At 35.0% G+C, this 19,830-nt stretch overlaps 1 protein-coding gene and 2 pseudogenes across 1 annotated transcript; all 3 read left to right on the forward strand.

The window, feature by feature from the left end:
- The first annotated feature begins 1,156 nt into the window (after positions 1–1,156).
- Positions 1,157–3,399, forward strand: LOC130949508 (uncharacterized). Its single transcript, XM_057878204.1, has 3 exons — positions 1,157–1,364; positions 1,667–2,767; positions 3,152–3,399. Exons 1-3 carry the CDS (start codon positions 1,157–1,159, stop codon positions 3,397–3,399), a joined length of 1,557 nt encoding a protein of 518 aa, XP_057734187.1.
- A 42-nt stretch (positions 3,400–3,441) lies between these two features.
- On the forward strand, positions 3,442–4,544 carry LOC130949509 (uncharacterized; annotated as a pseudogene).
- Positions 4,545–7,909: 3,365 nt separating this feature from the next.
- LOC130949510 (uncharacterized) lies at positions 7,910–11,980 on the forward strand (annotated as a pseudogene).
- Positions 11,981–19,830: the final 7,850 nt, after the last annotated feature.

The raw sequence follows: 19,830 nt of genomic DNA on the forward strand, positions 1-19,830 counted from the left end.
ATATATTGTATGCGAGGGAAGGTACAACTGCCGTTTTTGCAACATCCACCTCAGCTCTTGCAAGGTTTAATATCTGGAGTAGACCAGAGAAGCAAACACTTTAAGGATAATATAAGAACTTATAATAGCATGTTTTGCTTCACGTCCCTTGGAGGTAAAATAGAGACCTCCATTAATGATGGGACAGGTCCTCCCCAGTTTATTGTGAGTGGACAAAACTACCGCAGAATTGGAAGCTTGGTGCCAATTGAGGGACAAAGACCAAAATTTGCGCAGTTATATATTTATGATACAGAAAATGAGGTCTCAAACAGGATAGAGATTTTCAGGTTTGTATCATGCATTCCAAATTGATTAAAAATGTATTCAGGTAGTTCGTACTTTGATTTTGGTTAATTATGAATACTAATATTTTTCAATTGATATTTTATACAATTCAAGAACAACCAACAAAAACATTGACCATTCCTTAGTTCTAGACCTCAAGGACATGATCGATCAACATAATGTTCTTGCTCACACATTTAGGATAGTGAGAAACTACCTCAATCAAGGAGATATCACAAATATAAGGCTACGGTTGTACCAGAAAAGATCAAAGGATGCGAGAGTCTACAATTTACCATCTTCTAACGAGGTCGCAGCCCTAATAGTAGGAGATTTTAAATCTGGAGATGCAAGGCGTGATATTATAGTTCAGTTAAAGTCCGGACATCTGCAAAGAATTCATCAGACAGACACGGCATTTATTCCTCTTCAGTACCCTATGATGTTTCCTTACGGTGAAGAAGGCTACCAAAAAGACATTCCTTTGCGAGAATCTCATAGGGCTGATTAAAATAGAAAGAGACAGTGTGTGAGTTTAAGGGAGTTCATAGCATTTAGAATACAAGAGAGAAAGGTCGAGTATGCAACCATTGTCAATGGTGGAAGATTATTTTAGCAGTTCTTGGTTGATTGCTTTTCTATGTTTGAAGCACAAAGGTTCAGTTGCTTTCGAAACAACCAAACCAAGGTGAGGAGTGATATATACAAAGGGATTTAAGATGCAGTTGTTAGGGGTGAGACACGTGCTTTCAAAGCAGGTAAACGTATCATCCTACCTGCATCCTTCACTGGTGGCATGAGATACATGTTTAATAATTGTCAAGATGCTATGGCAATTTGTAAGAAATATGGATATCCAGACCTCTTCATCACAATGACATGTAACTCGAGTTGGCAAGAGATTGAAAGGGTTAACAATCCAAGGAATTTAAAGGTTGAAGACCGGCCGGATATATCGTGCAGAGTGTTTAAAATTAAGCTTGACATGATAATCTCGAATCTTAAGCAAGGAATTCCATTTGGAGTGCTAGATGTAGGTATTGCTCATCATCCAACCTTATTTTTAGATAAATATTCCTTTAGATTGTTATAAAATAAATGGCAAAATATTTTCTTACTTAGCATATTGTTGATTTTTATTATCATCCTTAATTTATCAAAGCACATACATAAAATAGATAGTTTAAATATAACATGTATTTTTTTGTCTTTTTGGTATAAGAAATATATACGGTGGAATTCCAAAAAAGAGGTCTACCACATGCTCACATTCTTTTATGGTTAAGTGGAGACCATAAGATAACAACAACAACTCAAATTGATCAGTTAATATCTTCAGAGTTGCCAGATCCTGTTCGGTACCCAAAATTGTTTAGAGCTGTATCTACATATATGATTCATGGACCATGTGGCAGAGCATTCTCAAAATCTCCCTGCATGAAAGATGGGTACTGCACCAAATATTATCCCAAGACATTCAGTAGAACCACAGTTATCGATGATAGTGGATACCCATCATATAGAAGACGAGACACAGGGGCGGTTACTGAGAAGAAGGGAGTCCATAAGGATAATTGGAATGTAGTTCCATACAATGCATATATGCTGATGTCTTATCAAGCGCATGTTTATGTTGAGTACTGCAACAAGCCGAATGCTATCAAATATTTGTTCAAGTACGTGAATAAAGGTCCAGACAGGGTAGCAGTTGGAGTTACAAAGGAAGCTTCCAGTAGAGAGGATGCTCAGGTTATTGATGACATCAAACAATTTTATGATTGTAGATATTTGTCTGCATGTGAGGCTGTGTGGAGAACCTTAGCGTATGATATTCATCAAAGGTGGCCTTTAGTGATGAGATTAACCTTTCATTTGCCTGGAGAGCAAAATATCATCTTTAAAGATGATGACAATCTTGAAGAAATCGTGGAAGAAGAGGAAGGAAAATGTACGATGTTCTTAGCATGGATGGAGGCCAATAAAAAATTTGAAGCAGGTCAATCTTTGACATATGCTGAGTTTCCAAATCAATTTGTTTATGATAGAGAATCAAGGGAATGGCATCCACGCAAAAGAGGGTATTCTATCGGGAGGTTAAATTATGTTCCACCGGGTACATGTGATATTTATTATATGAGAATTTTGTTAGCTGTTCAGAGAGGTTGCACCACATATGAGTCTATTAGGACAGTTAATGGAATTACATATTCTAGCTTCCAAGATGCTTGCTATTCTATGGGACTACTGTGCGATGATAGGAAATTCATTGCAGCTATTAATGAGGTAGCTGAACTTGCATGTGGTCATCAATTGAGAAAACTATTTGCGATGCTACTGATATCTAATAGCATTAGCAACCCAGAGCGTGTTTGGAATGCAACTTGGACATTATTAGCTGATGGAATACTATATGAGAGGAGAAAAGCTTTGAAAAATCAAGGTATTTTACTATATCTTTTTTTTTATATCAAGATTTTATTCTCTTATTATCTTTATTTTTATTAATAATATTAAAAATTTTATTTTGAAATTACTTATTAAATATTTCATAAAACCACCATGTGCTTTTGCTAGGATGAATTGAAAAACTTCTGCCTTATTGAGATTGAGAAGATACTCAACAGCAATGCGAGATCTTTAAGAGACTATCAATCAATGGCATATCCTACGATGTCTAATGTTTGCCTTTCTCAGAATAAGCTAATAGAAGAGAAGTTAGCATATGACACAAATGAGTTGACTCATACAAACTTATATACGGAACAAAAGATGACTCATGAACAAAGGTTAGTATTTGATGAGATACTCAATGCTGTTATTACAGACTCTGGTAGTTTTTACTTCGTTTATAGGCATGGTGGGTGTGGTAAGATATTTATTTGGAATGGACTTTCTTCTGCTATTCGGTCTAGAGGAAAGATCGTTTTAAATGTCGCATCCAGTGGAATTGCTTCTTTATTCCTACCTTGTGGCAGAACGGCTCATTCTAGATTTTTAATACCCATTACAATTACTGATGAATCTACTTGCAACATCAAGCATGGCAGTTTGAAGGCTGAGCTGCTCATCTAAAGTAGCTTAATAATTTGGGATGAAGCTCCAATGCTCAATAAAATGTGCTTCGAAGCACTTGATCAGACGCTCAGGGATCTTATGTCAGTTACCGATCAACATAAGACACATCAACCATTTGGTGGTAAGGTTGTTGTTCTAGGAGGTGATTTCAGACAGATACTTTCGGTGATTCCGAAAGGGAGTAGACACGATATATTGGCATCCGCTATTAACTCATCCCATCTGTGGTCGTTTTGTAAGGTTCTGAAACTGCATATGAATATGAAACTTCTAATGTCTTCTCGGATCAAGATGAAGGTGAAATGAAGAGATTCGCTAATTGGATACTTGATATTGGAAATGGAAATATTGGCTCTGTTGTTGGTGATGAATCAGAAGTTGAAATTCCAGATGATCTATTAATTACAACTACTGATGACCCTCTCTCTCATTTGGTAGGCTTTGCATATCCAAATTTGTTGCAAAACATGTCAGATTACAGGTATTTTCAGAGTAGGGCAATTCTTGCACCCACGCTTGAGAGTGTCGAGAAGGTAAATGATTTTGTCTTGACAATCTTTCCAAGGATAGAAAAGGAGTATTTGAGCTCTGACACAACATGTCAAGCTGATGAGAATGAAGATGTACAACAAGAGTGGTTCACACCAGAGTTCTTAAATGACATCAAATGTTCGGGACTACTCAATCACAAGTTGACTTTGAAGCGAGGAGTCGCTGTAATGCTACTGCGAAACATAGAGCAGACTTCAGGTTTATGCAACGGGACAAGATTAATAGTTAACGAACTTGGCAGCAACGTAATTGGAGCGACGGTAGTGACCGGTAGATATATTGGAGATAAAGTGTACATTCCAAGAATGAACTTGATCCCTTCAGATTCAGGATTGCCATTTAAGTTCCAACGGAGATAATTTTCATTAACAGTGTGCTTTGCAATGACCATTAACAAGAGTCAGGGTCAATCATTATCACATGTAGGGCTTTATTTGCCAAAATCAGTATTCACACATGGACAACTTTATGTTGCTTTGTCAAGAGTTAAGAGTCGCAGTGGCCTCAGGGTTTTAATTCTAGACGAAGACGGCAATCCAAAGTCATCAACAACAAATGTCATGTTCAAAGAGGCTTTTAATAATATTTAGGTAAGAATAATATTATTTTCATTTTAATAGCATGTTATGATTTATACTTTTGTACAAATATTTACTATAGATATAACTAATTTATCTATAACTCTTTTTTCAGATTTGAAATGAAATGTGTAACAAGGAGCACAACACCCTATGCCAATTGCTTTTCTAATGAAGTTAATAAGATACTAGGTTGCCGATAAATTTTTATTAGCTTTTTGATATAAAATTTAGTGTAAAATTAACATGCTATTATTATAGTTATATATGTTCTTATTTTCTTTTTCATGTCTCCCTCCTTATGGTTCAAGAATATTATAAACTTCAAACTCTTCTATTTATATTTTACTTTGAATAAAGATAAAACAACATATTTAACATGTTTATTATCTAACGACGATGATAGTGTTTTACTAAATTCAAAAAATATATGGTTATAAAATATTATTTTTAATTTAACTTATCAAATTTAATTATAAGCCCGTGCATCGCACGGGTTTAACACTAGTTCTTAATGAACAATAAACGCTTAATTAAAAAATTTATTTAAAAATTTTTTATTTGCACTAGCTAATTAGGATACCCTATTTAAAAATTTTAAATTTAAAATTCTAATACTAATTCCTAATTAAGTGACTTCTTAACCGTTTTAATTTTTAAATTTAATTTTTTTTATTTGTCTCATTTATCAATTTTTTCTGTTTACTTCGTTTACATTGTTATTTTTTACATTATCTCATCACAACCATAGACAATCATAGAGGTACTTTTATCTTTTTTTCTCTCTCTTTACTTATAAGTTACTCTTTTTCAATCTCTTTATTTAAGGAAATAAAAAAAAGATTTTAATAAGTTAAATTTATTGATCGTGAGATTAAACTTATATTTATTTGAAACTAATGGGTGTTTATGTATGACTATGTTTTTTATCATTTTTGTCTCAGTAAACAAATACTATACATGTACTCATGTGTACTCCCGTGTCTATGTTTTGATGGACATGTATACCAAAAATAAACGCTGCCATATGTGTACTCCTGTGTACTTTTTTTTAATAATATAAAAAGATTGATAATAAAAATGTATTATGTATAATGTATATATATTTTTAATTGGTTAAAAAATTTATTTATTTGATATTTTCAGGTATATATTGAAAGATGCAAGAAGTCCAAAGAGAAGCAAGATTGAAGAGAAAATTGATATTAAAAGACAAAGAAAATACAAAGCGAAGCACAATTGAAGGTAGATTTCATACAAAAAAACTAACATGTCATGAGTATTTTGGCCGAATGAAAGCCTATAAAATACAATATTTTCTATATATTATTTAGCTATTGACAAGTAATAAATTATTAATTTACATTATTTTCGTAATATGTTACTAAATTTGTTTATGAAAAAATTACAAGAAATTCGAGTGATGGTTCCAATGGTGTGCATTTTCAATCGGTGTTGTTGAACATTACAAATAGCATCAATACAGGTTGATTTTTGGATGATTTTTTTTAGGACTTACTTATGTGAATGTACATGCACTTTATGTATTTTGATTTTCCTACTATTTATTCAATTATAATCTTTAATGAGAAATATGTTCAAAACTAATATCTCGAGTTATTTTATTAGATAATAACCCAATACCATATCGATCAAGGTCTCCAACTACTAATCTACACTTTGTAGGCGAAAAAGAACGATGTTCCAATATTAGTGATATTAGTAATTCGGGTATCACATGTGAAGTATATGATAGCCCATGTCATCAAACAAGTCAACAACAGCTTCAACAAACATCAAATAATATCGACCAGTTACAATGCCAGCGTATGTTATTATGCTTTTATTACTTAAAGATTAAACATTTAACTTTTCAATGAGTCTATTAAAAATAATCTTTGGTATCTGCTAAATAATTATTATAGATTCATTGGAGTACACAAATCGAATTAGATTGCAAAGGGATGCAAGACTGAATAGGAAGACTATGCTACTTCAAAAGAGACATGGTAAGATAAGCATGATAATAATTGTTTGTTTGTTCTCTCAAAATTAGATCACTCTAAAATTTTACTTTTTTTATCATTAATATAAATTCAAACATTTAACATATATTCATTTTTCTTTTTTTATAATATAAAGTACCTGATGTATTATCTCTAATGATTACAGGAGCAAGTACATCTAATTCAAATTTAGATACTAAAGAATTAGAAGAAGTGTGCATAGCTGAAAAAGGAAGACACCTGAGACAAAGAAAAACATTCTTGAAGGAATTGGCTATAAATCTTTCAAAATTTTTTGAAGAAGTTGAGGATATTACTGAAAACACGACTATATTAGATGATTCTGTGCAAATTGAATACCCAGCCATATTCGATGTTGCTGAGAATACAGGTAATCTAAGAAGTAGCAATATCAGCACTCTGTTATTTACTATTATTATGCTTTTTATAAACAAAAAAATATTGTTTAGTGTTCAAGTTTTTAAAATTCAGACTAAGATATGGTTATATATTATAATTTTTGTATTTGAACATTGATTTATTGTAATTCTTATTGTTTGATTAGCGTGCATGTAAAACTTAAATCTTGAGGCTGGCACAATGAAATCGTATTATATGATCTAATCTTTTTAATCCATAAATTGCAGTCTTCGGTAATCTTTTATAAATATTATTTTTATACTTAACATGGTGAAAGAAAGGTATACTTTTATATAAAGTATTTGTTGCAGATATAACTGAAACATAATTTATTATTTTGGTGATCATTAGATGTGATAGATATTGGTGACCCAGAATTTCTTTGTCGGCATTGCGACGCCATGATGTGGTATGAGGAGAGATCAGAGAAGTCCAAAACAGGATCCAATATTGAGTTCTCAATATGTTGTATGCGAGGGAAGGTACAACTGCCGTTTTTGTAACGTCCAACTCAGCTCTTGCAAGGTTTAATATCTGGAGCAGACCAGAGAAGCAAACACTTTAAGGATAATATAAGAACTTATAATAGCATGTTTTACTTCACGTCCCTCGGAGGTAAAATAGAGACCTCCATCAATGATGGGACATGTCCTCCCCAGTTCATTGTGAGTGGACAAAACTACCGCAGAATTGGAAGCTTGGTGCCAATTGAGGGACAAAGACCAAAATTCGCGCAGTTATATATTTATGATACAGAAAATGAGGTCTCAAACAAGATAGAGATTTTCAGGTTTGTATCATGCATTCCAAATTGATTAAAAATGTATTCAGGTAGTTCGTACTTTGATTTTGGTTAATTATGTATACTAATATTTTTCAATTGATAATTTATACAGTTCAAGAACAACCAACAACAACATTGACCATTTCTTAGTTCTAGACCTCAAGGACATGATCGATCAACATAATGTTCTTGCTCACACATTTAGGATAGTGAGAAACTACCTAAATCAAGGAGATATCGCAAATATAAGGCTACGGTTGTACCGGAAAAGATCAAAGGACGCGAGAGTCTACAATTTACCATCTTCTAACGAGGTCGCAGCCCTAATAGTAGGAGATTTTGATTCTGGAGATGCAGGGCATGATATTATAGTTCAATTAAAGTCCGGACATCTGCAAAGAATTCATGAGACACACACCGCATTTATTCCTCTTCAGCACCCTATGATGTTTCTTTACGGTGAATATGGCTACCAAGAAGACATTCCTTTGCAAGAATCTCATAGGGCTGATGAAATTAGAAAGAGACAACGTGTAAGTTTAAGGGAGTTCATAGCATTTAGAATACAAGAGAGAAAGGTCGAGTATGCAACCATTGTCAATGGTGGAAGATTATTTTAGTAGTTCTTGGTTGATTGCTTTTCTATGATTGAAGCACAAAGGTTGACCTACTATCAAAACAACCTAACCAAGATGGGGAGTTATATATACGAAGGGATTCAATATGCAGTTGTTAGGGGTGAGACACGTGCTTCCAAAGCAGGTAAACGTATCATCCTACCTGCGTCCTTCACTGGTGGCATGAGATACATGTTTAATAATTATCAAGATGCTATGGTAATTTGTAAGAAATATGGATATCCAGACCTCTTCATCACAATGACATGTAACTCGAGTTGGCAAGAGATTGGAAGGGTTAACAATCCAAGGAATTTAAAGGTTGAAGACCGGTCGGATATATCGTATAGAGTGTTCAAAATTAAGCTTGACATGATAATCTCGGATCTTAAGCAAGGAATTTCATTTGGAGTGCTAGATGCAGGTATTGCTCATCATCCAACCTTATTTTTAGATAAATATTCCGTTAGATTGTTATAAAATAAATGGCAAAATATTTTCTTACTTAACATATTGTTGATTTTTATTATCATCCTTAATTTATCAAATCACATACATAAAATAGATAGTTTAAATATAACATGTATTTTTTTTGTCTTTTTGGTATAAGGAATGTATATGGTGGAATTCCAAAAAAGAAGTCTACCACATGCTCACATTCTTTTATGGTTAAGTGGAGACCATAAGATAACAACGACAACTCAAATTGATTAGTTAATATCTTCAGTGTTGCCAGATCCTGTTCGGTACCCAAAATTGTTTAGAGCTGTATCTACATATATGATTCATGGACCATGTGGTAGAGCATTCTCAAAATTTCCCTGCATGAAAGATAGGTACTGCACCAAATATTATCCCAAGACATTCAGTAGAACCACAGTTATCGATGATAGTAGATACCCATCATATAGAAGACGAGACACAGGGGCGGTTACTGAGAAGAAGGGAGTCCATATGGATAATAGGAATGTGGTTCCATACAATGCATATCTGCTGATGTCTTATCAAGCGCATGTTAATGTTGAGTACTGCAACAAGTCAAATGCTATCAAATATTTGTTCAAGTACATGAATAAAGGTCCAGACAGGATAGCAGTTGGAGTTACAAAGGAAGCTTCCAGTGGAGAGGATGCTCAGGTTATTGATGAGATCAAACAATTTTATGATTGTAGATATTTGTCTGCATGTGAGACTGTGTGGAGAACCTTAGCGTATGATATTCATCAAAGGTGGCCTTCAATGATGAGATTAACCTTTCATTTGCCTGGAGAGCAAAATATCATCTTTAAAGATGATGACGATCTTGAAGAAATCGTGGAAGAAGAGGAAGAAAAATGTACGATGTTCTTAGCATGGATGGAGGCCAATAAAAAATTTGAAGCATGTCAAACTTTGACGTATGTTGAGTTTCTAAATCAATTTATTTATGATAGAGAATCAAGGGAATGGCATCCACGCAAAAGAGGGTATTCTATCGGAAGGTTAAATTATGTTCCACCGGGTACAAGTGATATTTATTATATGAGAATTTTCTTAGCTGTTTAGAGAAGTTGCACAATATATGAGTCTATTAGGACAGTTAATGGAATTACATATTCTAGCTTCCAAGATGCTTGCTATTCTATGGGACTACTGTGCGATGATAGGGAATTCATTGCAGCTATTAATGAGGTAGCTGAACTTGTATCTGGTCATCAATTGAGAAAACTATTTGCGATGCTACTGATATCTAATAGCATTAGCAACCCAGAGCGTGTTTGGAATGCAACTTGGACATTATTAGCTGATGGAATACTATATGAGAGGAGAAAAGCTTTGAAAAATCAAGGTATTTTACTATGTTTTTTTTTATATCAAGATTTTATTCTCTTATTATCTTTATTTTTATTAATAATATTAATAATTTTATTTTAAAATTACTTATTAAATATTTCATAAAACCACTATGTGCTTTTGCTAGGACTAAACATGACTGATGATGAATTGAAAAATCTCTGCCTTATTGAGATTGAGAAGATACTCAACAGCAATGCGAGATCTTCAAGATACTATCAATCAATGGCATATCCTACGATGTCTGATGTTCGCCTTTTTCAGAATAAGCTAATAAAAGAGGAGTTAGCATATGACACAAATGAGTTGACTCATACAAACTTATATACGGAACAAAAGATGACTCATGAACAAAGGTTAGTATTTGATGAGATACTCAATACTGTTATTACAGACTCTGGTGGTTTTTACTTCGTTTATGGGCATGGTGGGTGTGGTAAGACATTTATTTGGAATGGACTTTCTTCTGCTATTCGGTCTAGAGGAAAGATCATTTTAAATGTCGCATCCAGTGGAATTATTTCTTTACTCCTACCTGGTGGCAGAACGGCTCATTCTAGATTTTCAATACCCATTACAATTACTGATGAATCTACTTGCAACATCAAGCATGGCAGTTTGAAGGCTGAGCTGCTCATCCAAAGTAGCTTAATAATTTGGGATGAAGCTCCAATGCTCAATAAAATGTGCTTTGAAGCACTTGATCGGACGCTCAGGGATCTTATGTCAGTTACCGATTAACATAAGACACATCAACCATTTGGTGGTAAGGTTGTTGTTCTAGGAGGTGATTTCAGACAGATACTTCCGGTGATTCCGAAAGGGAGTAGACACGATATATTGGCATCCGCTATTAACTCATTCCATCTGTGATCGTTTTGTAAGGTTCTGAAACTGCATACTAATATGAGGCTTCTAATGTCTTCTTCGGATCAAGATGAAGGTGAAATGAAGAGATTCGCTAATTGGATACTTGATATTGGAAATGAAAATATTGGCTCTGTTGTTGGTGATGAATCAGAAGTTGAAATTCCAGATGATCTATTAATTACAACTACTGATGACCCTCTCTCTCATTTGGTAGACTTTGCATACCCAAATTTGTTGCAAAACATGTCAGATTACAGGTATTTTCAGAGTAGGGCAATTCTTGCACCCACGCTTGAGAGTCTCGAGAAGGTAAACGATTTTGTCTTGACAATCTTTCCAGGGATAGAAAAGGAGTATTGTAGCTCTGACACAACATGTCAAGCTGATGAGAATGAAGATGTACAACAAGAGTGGTTCACACCAGAGTTCCTAAATGACATCAAATGTTCAGGGCTACCCAATCACAATTTGACTTTGAAGCAAGGAGTCGCTGTAATGCTACTGCGAAACATAGACCAAACTTCAGGTTTATGCAACGGGACAAGATTAATAGTTAAAGAACTTGGCAGCAACATAATTGAAGCGACGGTAGTGACCGGTAGAAATATTGGAGATAAAGTGTACATTCCAAGAATGAACTTGATCCCTTCAGATTCAGGATTGCCATTTAAGTTCCAACGGAGACAATTTTCATTAACAGTGTGCTTTGCAATGACCATTAACAAGAGTCAGGGTCAATCATTATCACATGTAGGGCTTTATTTGCCAAAATTAGTATTCACACATGGACAACTTTATGTTGCTTTGTCAAGAGTTAAGAGTCGCAGTGGCCTCAGGGTTTTAATTCTAGACGAAGACGGCAATCCAAAGTCATCAACAACAAATGTCGTGTTCAAAGAGGTTTTTAATAATATTTAGGTAAGAATAATATTATTTTCATTTTAAAAGCATGTTATGATTTATACTTTTGTACAAATATTTACTATAGATATAACTAATTTATCTATAACTCTTTTTTCAGATTTGAAATGAAATGTGTAACAAGGAGCACAACACCCTATGCCAATTGCTTTTCTAATGAAGTTAGTAAGATACTAGGTTGCCGATAAATTTTTATTAACTTTTTGATATAAAATTTAGTATAAAATTAACATGCTATTATTACAGTTATATATGTTCTTATTTTTTTTCATGTCTCTCTCCTTATGGTTCAAGAATATTATAAACTTCAAACTCTTCTATTTATATTTTACTTTGAATAAAGATAAAATAACATATTTAACACGTTTATTATATAACGACGATGATAGTGTTATACTAAATTCAAAAAATATATGGTTATAAAATATTATTTTTAATTTAACTTATCAAATTTAAATATAAGCTCGTGCATCGCACAGGTTTAACACTAGTAAAATCATATTTTTCTTAGAAAAAAAATATAGATCCACACATTTTAAATCGAGAACAAATTCATTTTTTATACAAAATCATTCACCATCATTTAAAATATGTCACATTTAAATTTTTCCGTACAATTTTTTTGACAAAATGTAACAAAAAATGTCTATCTATCGGTGATGTGTCCGTTACCAAACTCATGTGGTCATTCTAAGATTTAGTCGGGTAAAATTTATTTTTTTTTATGAAAATAGCTTATAAAAATTAATTTTTAAAAAATAAATTTTTAAGAAATGTAATATTTGTATTTGATAAATCAAATTAAAAATTTTTAGTAAACAAAAGTAATAATAATTATGTTTGATAAATTAATTTTTAAAATTTAAAAATATTATAAAAGACATAAATTTAAGTATTAAATTTAAAAATTAGTTAATATATGAGGTTATATTACACTTTTAAATTTTGAAAAGTACAAGTTAATTCTGAAAAGTTTTACCTTAGTTGCTTTCAAAAGTATCCCGATTTTTTAAAAGTTACAAACACAAACATATGGCACCGAATTTGATGGTCCCAAAACATTTGGACCGTTAAACAGTCCCATAACAAAACATGTTTTTTAATAACTGGTAAATAGTCCTTATCTAATTTTAATTATAAATTAATTCTTTGTATATTATTTAATTATAAAATCTATTTTTTATTTTATAAATTATTATTTTAACATTCATCTATGATGTTTATTCATAATAAAAAAGAGTAAAGTATCATTTTTGTCCCCAACGTTTGGGATAAGTCCCAAAGTTATCCCTAACATTTTAATCGTCCTATTTAAATCCCTAACCTTTCAAAATTGACTCCATGTTGTCCTGCCGTTAGGGATCCGTTAACAGAATTGATGGCGGGACAAAATTGAGACGATTTTAATTTTATCCTTCAATAATATCAATTTTTTACTATACATAGTATTCAATTATTTTTTAATCACATCTAAGTAAATTACACTTAATCATATTACTTTCATTCTAAATAAATTAATTTTTTTTATAATTTTACTCTTTAAAATTTTTAGTTATCATGAAATGTTTGTAGAATGACTAGTATATAAACTTGCGAAAAAGTAAAAAAATAATATATATACAATAAAATATAAATTATACTTTTGGTCTCTAATGTATCAAAATTTTTTAAAATTTAAAAAAAAAATTTATTTAAAATGAAAGTAATGTGATTAAGTATAATTTACTTAGATGTAGTTAAAAAATAATTGAATACTATATACAGTAAATGGTGAACGAAATTGTGATTCATATGTTATTGCATTTTGTAAAATTCATTGCTTTTTCTTTCCCTGGCAATGGCGCCAAAAACTGGTGCCAATACCATGGTTCACAACCTCGCACAACTAACCAGCAAGTGTACTGGGTCATCCAAGTAATACCTTACGTGAGTAAGGGTCGATCCCACAGAGATTGTTGGTATGAAGTAAGCTATGGTCACCTTGTAAATCTCAGTTAGGCAGATTAAATGGTTATGGGTTTCGAAAATTAATAATAAATAGAAAATAAAAAGGGATAGAAATTCTTATGTAAATCAATAGTGGGAATTTCAGATAGGCATGTGGAGATGCTAGAATCCTTTCGAATCTTTACTTTCTTATTGCTTTCATCCAATCCTTCTTACTCCTTTCCATGGCAAGCTGTATGTAGGGCATCACTATCATCAATGGCTACTTTTAATCCTCTCGGGAAAATGGTCCTATGCGCTGTCACTGCACGGCTAATCGTCTGGAGGCATCACCCTTGTTGATAGCTACATCCCATCCTCTCAGTGAAAATGGTCCAAATGCTCTGTCACAACACGGCTAATCATCTGTCGGTTCTCAATCAGGTTGGAGTAGAATCCCTTGATTCTTTTGCGTTTGTCATCACGCCCACCCTTCAAGAGTTTGAAGCTCGTCACAGTCATTCAATACCGGAATCCTACTCGGAATACCACAGACAAGGTTAGACTTTCCGGATTCCCGGGATCCTACTCGGAATACCACAGACAAGGTTAGACTTTCCGGATCCCCATGAATTTCGCCATCTATCTAGCTTATACCACGGAGATTCTGTTGGGGAATCTAAGAGATATGCGCCCGGCCTAAGGTAGAACGGAAGTGGTCGTCAGTCACGCGCGTTCATAGGTGAGAATGATGATGAGTGTCACGGATCATCACATTCATCAAAGTGTTGTGCAACGTATATCTTGGAATAAGAATAAAAGAGAATTGAATAGAAAATAATAGTGATTGTATTGAAACTTGAGGTACAGCAGAGCTCCACACCCTTAATCTATGGTGTGTAGAAACTCCACCGTTGAAAATACATAAGTGAAAGGTTCAGGCATGGCCAAGAGGCCAGCCCCCATGATCTAAAGACCGAATGATCATAGACCAAACAGTCAAAAGATTAAACTATCAAAAGATAAGACGTCTAATACAATAGTAACTTATCCTATTTATACTAGACTAGCTACTAGGGTTTACATGAGTAAGTAATTGATGCATAAATCCACTTCCGGGGCCCACTTGGTGTATGCTTGGGCTGAGCTTGATCTATCCACGAGCTGAGGCTTTTCTTGGAGTTGAACTCCAAGTTATAACGTGTTTTGGGCGTTCAACTCCGGATCATGACTTGTTTCTGGCGTTTAACTCCAGACAGCAGCATGTACTTGGCGTTCAACGCCAAGTTACGTCGTCAATTTCTGAATAAAGTATGGACTATTATATATTGCTGAAAGCTCTGGATGTCTACTTTCCAACCCCGTTGAGAGCGCGCCATTTGGAGTTCTGTAGCTCCAGAAAATTCATTTTGAGTGCAGGGAGGTCAGATTCCAACAGCATCAGCAGTCCTTTTGTCAGCCTTTTTCAGAGTTTTGCTCAGGTCCCTCAATTTCAGCCAGAAATTACCTGAAATTACAGAAAAACACACAAACTCATAGTAAAGTCCAGAAATGTGAATTTAACATAAAAACTAATGAAAACATCCCTAAAAGTAGCTTGAACTTACTAAAAACTACCTAAAAACAATGCCAAAAAGCGTATAAATTATCCGCTCATCACAACACCAAACTTAAATTGTTGCTTGTCCCCAAGCAACTGAAAATCAAATAGGATAAAAAGAAGAGAATATACTATAAATTCCAAAATATCAATGAATATTAATTCTAATTGGATGAGCGGGACTTGTAGCTTTTTGCTTCTAAATAGTTTTGGCATCTCACTTTTTTCTTTGAAGTTTAGAGTGATTGGCGTCTATAGGAATTCAGAGTTCAGATAGTGTTATTGAATTTCCTAGTTAAGCATGTTGATTCTTGAACACAGCTACTTATGAGTCTTGGCCGTGGCCCTAAGCACTTTGTTTTCCAGTATTACCACCGGATACATGAATGCCACAGACACATAACTGGGTGAACCTTTTCAGATTATGACTCAGCTTTGCTAGAGTCCCCAGTTAGTGGTGTCCAGAGCTCTTAAGCACACTCTTTCTGCTTTGGATCCTTTTTTACCCTTGCCTTTTGGTTTTAAGGGCTATTGGCTTTTTCTGCTTGCTTTTTCTTTTTCTTTCTATAATTTTTTTTTGCCATTTTTTTTCGCAAGCTTCTTCTTTTTCACTGCTTTTTCTTGCTTCAAGAATCAATTTCATGATTTTTCAGATCATCAATAACATTTCTCTTTGTTCATCATTCTTTCAAGAGCCAACAATTTTAACATTCATAAACAACAAGATCAAAAATATGCACTGTTCAATCATTCATTCAGAAAATAAAAAGTATTATCACCACATCAATATAATTAAACTAAATTCAAGGATAAATTTGAAATTCATGTACTTCTTGTTCTTTTGAATTAAAACATATTTCATTTAAGAGAGGTGAAGGATTAATGGATTTTATTCATTGCTTTAAGACATAGTTACTACATACTAATGATCATGAAGTAGAGACACAAAACATAGATAAACATAACATAGAAACCGAAAAACAGAAAGAAATAAGAACAAGGAATGAATCCACCTTAGTGGCGTCTTCTTCTTGAAGGACCAACAATGTCCTTAAGCTCTTCTATGTCCCTTCCTTGCCTTTGTTGCTCCTTCCTCATTGCTCTTTGATCTTCTCTTATTTCATGGAGAATGATGGAGTGCTCATGATGTTCCACCCTTAATTGTTCCACATTGTGGCTCAAATTTTCTAAGGAAGTGTTGAGTTATTCCCAATAGTTGTTGGGAGGAAAGTGCATCCCTTGAGGCATCTCTGGGATTTCTTGATGATGAGCTTCCTCATGCATTTCTTGAGAACCGTGGAGGGTTTCTCTTGCTTGTTCCATCCTCTTCTTGGTGATGGGCTTATCCTCTTCAATGGAGATATCTCCTTCTATGATAACTCCAGCTGAGTAACATAGATGGCAAATAAGGTGAGGAAAAGCTAGCCTTGCCATGGTGGAGGGCTTTTCGGCTATTTTGTAGAATTCATTGGAGATGACTTTATGAACTTCTACTTCCTCTCCAATCATGATGCTATGAATCATGATGGCCCGATCCACAGTAACTTCAGTTCGGTTGCTAGTGGGAATGATGGAGCGTTGAATGAACTCCAACCATCCTCTAGCCACAGGCTTGAGGTCCAGTCTTCTTAGTTAGACTGGCTTGCCTTTGGAGTCTCTCTTCCATTGAGCTCCTTCCACACATATGTCCATAAGGACTTGGTCCAACCTTTGGTTAAAGTTGACCCTTCTAGTGTAGGGGCGTTCATCTCCTTGCATCATGGGCAAGTGGAACGCCAATCTCACATTCTCCGGACTAAAATCTAAGTATTTCCCCCAAACCATTGTGAGATAATTCTTTGGACTCGGGTTCATACTTTGATCATGGTTCCTAGTGATCCATGCATTGGCATAGAACTCTTGAACAATTAAGATTCCGACTTGTTGCATGGGGTTGGTTAGGACTTCCCACCCTCTTCTTCGGATCTCATGTCGGATCTCCAGATACTCATTTTTCTTGAGCTTGAAAGGGACCTCAGGGATCACCTTCTTCTTTGCCACAACATCATAGAAGTGGTCTTGATGGCTTTTGGAGATGAATCTTTCCATCTCCCATGACTCGGAGGTGGAAGCTTTTGTCTTCCCTTTTCCTTTTCTAGAGGATTCTCCGGCCTTAGGTGCCATTGATTGTAATGAAAAAACAAAAAGCTTATGCTTTTACCACACCAAACTTAGAATATTGCTCGCCCTTGAGCAAGAGAAGAAAGAAGAGAAGAAGAAGAAGAAGAAAATATGGAGGAGAAGAGTGAATGTGTATTCGGCCAAGGGGAAGAAGAGAGGGTTGTGTTGTGTGAAAATGAAGTGGAATGGAGGGGTTTATATAGGGAAAGGGGAGAGAGAAGTTTCGGCCATATAGGGTGGGATTGGGTGGGAAAGAAAATTTGAATTTGGAAGGTAGGTGGGGTTTATGGGGAAGAGTGGATGGATGTGAATAGTGAAGATGGTAATTGGGAAGAGAGATTGAGGTGATTGGTGAAGGGTTTTGGGAAGGAGTGTTTATTGAGAAGAGTAAAATAGGATTAGGAGGTAAGGTGGGAATATGTTAGGTGGGGATCCTGTGGGGTCCACAGATCCTGAGGTGATCCTGTGGGGTCCACAGATCCTGAGGTGTCAAGGAATTCCATCCCTGCATCAAATAGGCATGTAAAATGCCATTGCACACCATTCTGGCATTTAAACGCTAAGTGGTGCACGTTCTGCGCGTTCAACGCCCAGATGTAACATGTTTCTGGCGTTGAACGTCAGTTTCATGCTTGTTACTGGCGTTCAGCGCCAGCTTTTCCTCTAGGCACATTTCTGGCATTCAAACGCCAGAATGTTGCTTGTTTCTGGCGTTTAGTGCCAGATTCATGCTCTGTTCTGGCATTGAACGCCAGCCAGATGCTTCTTACTGGCGTTGAACGCCAGTCTGTGTTTCCTCCAGGGTGTGATTTTTCTTTTGCTGTTTTTGATTCTGTTTTTAATTTTTATATTTTTTTTGTGACTCCACATGATCATGTACCTAATAAAACACAAAATAACAATAGAATAAAATAAAATAAAATTTAGATAAATAAAATTGGGTTGCCTCCCAACAAGCGCTTCTTTAATGTCAATAGCTTGACAGTGGGCTCTCATGGAGCCATAAGGTGATCAGGTCAATGTTGTATAGTCCCAACACCAAACTTAGAGTTTGGATATGGGGTCTTAACACCAAACTTAGAGTTTGGTTGTGGCCTCCCAACACCAAACTTAGAGCTTGACTATGGGGGCTCTTCTTGACTCTGAACTGAGAGAAGCTCTTCATGCTTACTCTCTTTTGTTACAGAGGGATGGCCATGTGCCTTAAACACAAGGTAGTCCCCATTCAATTGAAGGACTAATTCACCTCTGTTGACATCTATCACAGCTCCTGCTGTGGCTAGGAAAGGTCTTCCAAGGATTATGCATTCATCCTCTTCCTTCCTAGTGTCTAAGATTATAAAATCAGCAGGGATGTAAAGGTCTTCAACCTTTACTAACACGTCCTCTACTATTCCATAAGCTTGTCTCAATGACTTGTCTGCCAATTGTAATGAGAACAAGTCAAGTTGTACCTCAATGATCCCCAGCTTCTCCATTACAGAGAGTGGCATAAGATTTATCCCTGACCCTAGATCACATAGAGCTTTTTCAAAGGTCATGGTGCCTATGGTACAAGGTATTAAGAACTTGCCAGGATCTTGTCTCTTTTGAGGTAAAATTTGCTGAATCCAGGTATCCAGTTCACTAATGAGCAAAGGAGGTTCACTTTCCCAAGTCTCATTACCAAACAACTTGGCATTCAGCTTCATGATAGCGCCTAAATATTGAGCAACTTGCTCTCCAGTCACATCTTCATCCTCTTCAGAGGATGAATAGTCTTCAGAGCTCATGAATGGCAGAAGGAGATTTAATGGAATCTCAATGGTCTCTATATGAGCTTCAGATTCCTTTGGATCCTTAATAGAAAACTCCTTCTTGCTTGAGGGACGTCCCAGGAGGTCTTCCTCACTAGGATTTTCGTCCTCCTCCTCCCTTGTGCATTCGGCCATATTGATTATATCAATGGCCTTGCACTCTCCTTTTGGATTCTCTTCTGTATTGCTTGGGAGAATACTGGGAGGAGTTTCAATGACTTTCTTACTCAGCTGGCCTACTTGTGCCTCCAGATTTCTGATGGAGGATCTTGTTTCACTCATGAAACTGAAAGTGGCCTTTGACAGATCAGAGACTAGATTGGCTAAATTAGAAGTGTTTTGTTCAGAATTCTCTGTCTGTTGCT

The sequence above is a fragment of the Arachis stenosperma genome, chromosome 9 (assembly GCF_014773155.1).
Source record: "Arachis stenosperma cultivar V10309 chromosome 9, arast.V10309.gnm1.PFL2, whole genome shotgun sequence".
NCBI classification, from domain to species: domain Eukaryota; kingdom Viridiplantae; phylum Streptophyta; class Magnoliopsida; order Fabales; family Fabaceae; genus Arachis; species Arachis stenosperma.

Coding starts and splice junctions, on each gene's coding strand:
- LOC130949508 (XM_057878204.1), top strand. CDS start 1,157: ATGGCAATTTGTAAGAAATATGGATATCCAGACCTCTTCATCACAATG. Junction 1,365..1,666: donor ATTTGGAGTGCTAGATGTAG/GTATTGCTCATC, acceptor TAATATCTTCAG/AGTTGCCAGATCCTGTTCGG. Junction 2,768..3,151: donor AAAAGCTTTGAAAAATCAAG/GTATTTTACTAT, acceptor CTGTTATTACAG/ACTCTGGTAGTTTTTACTTC.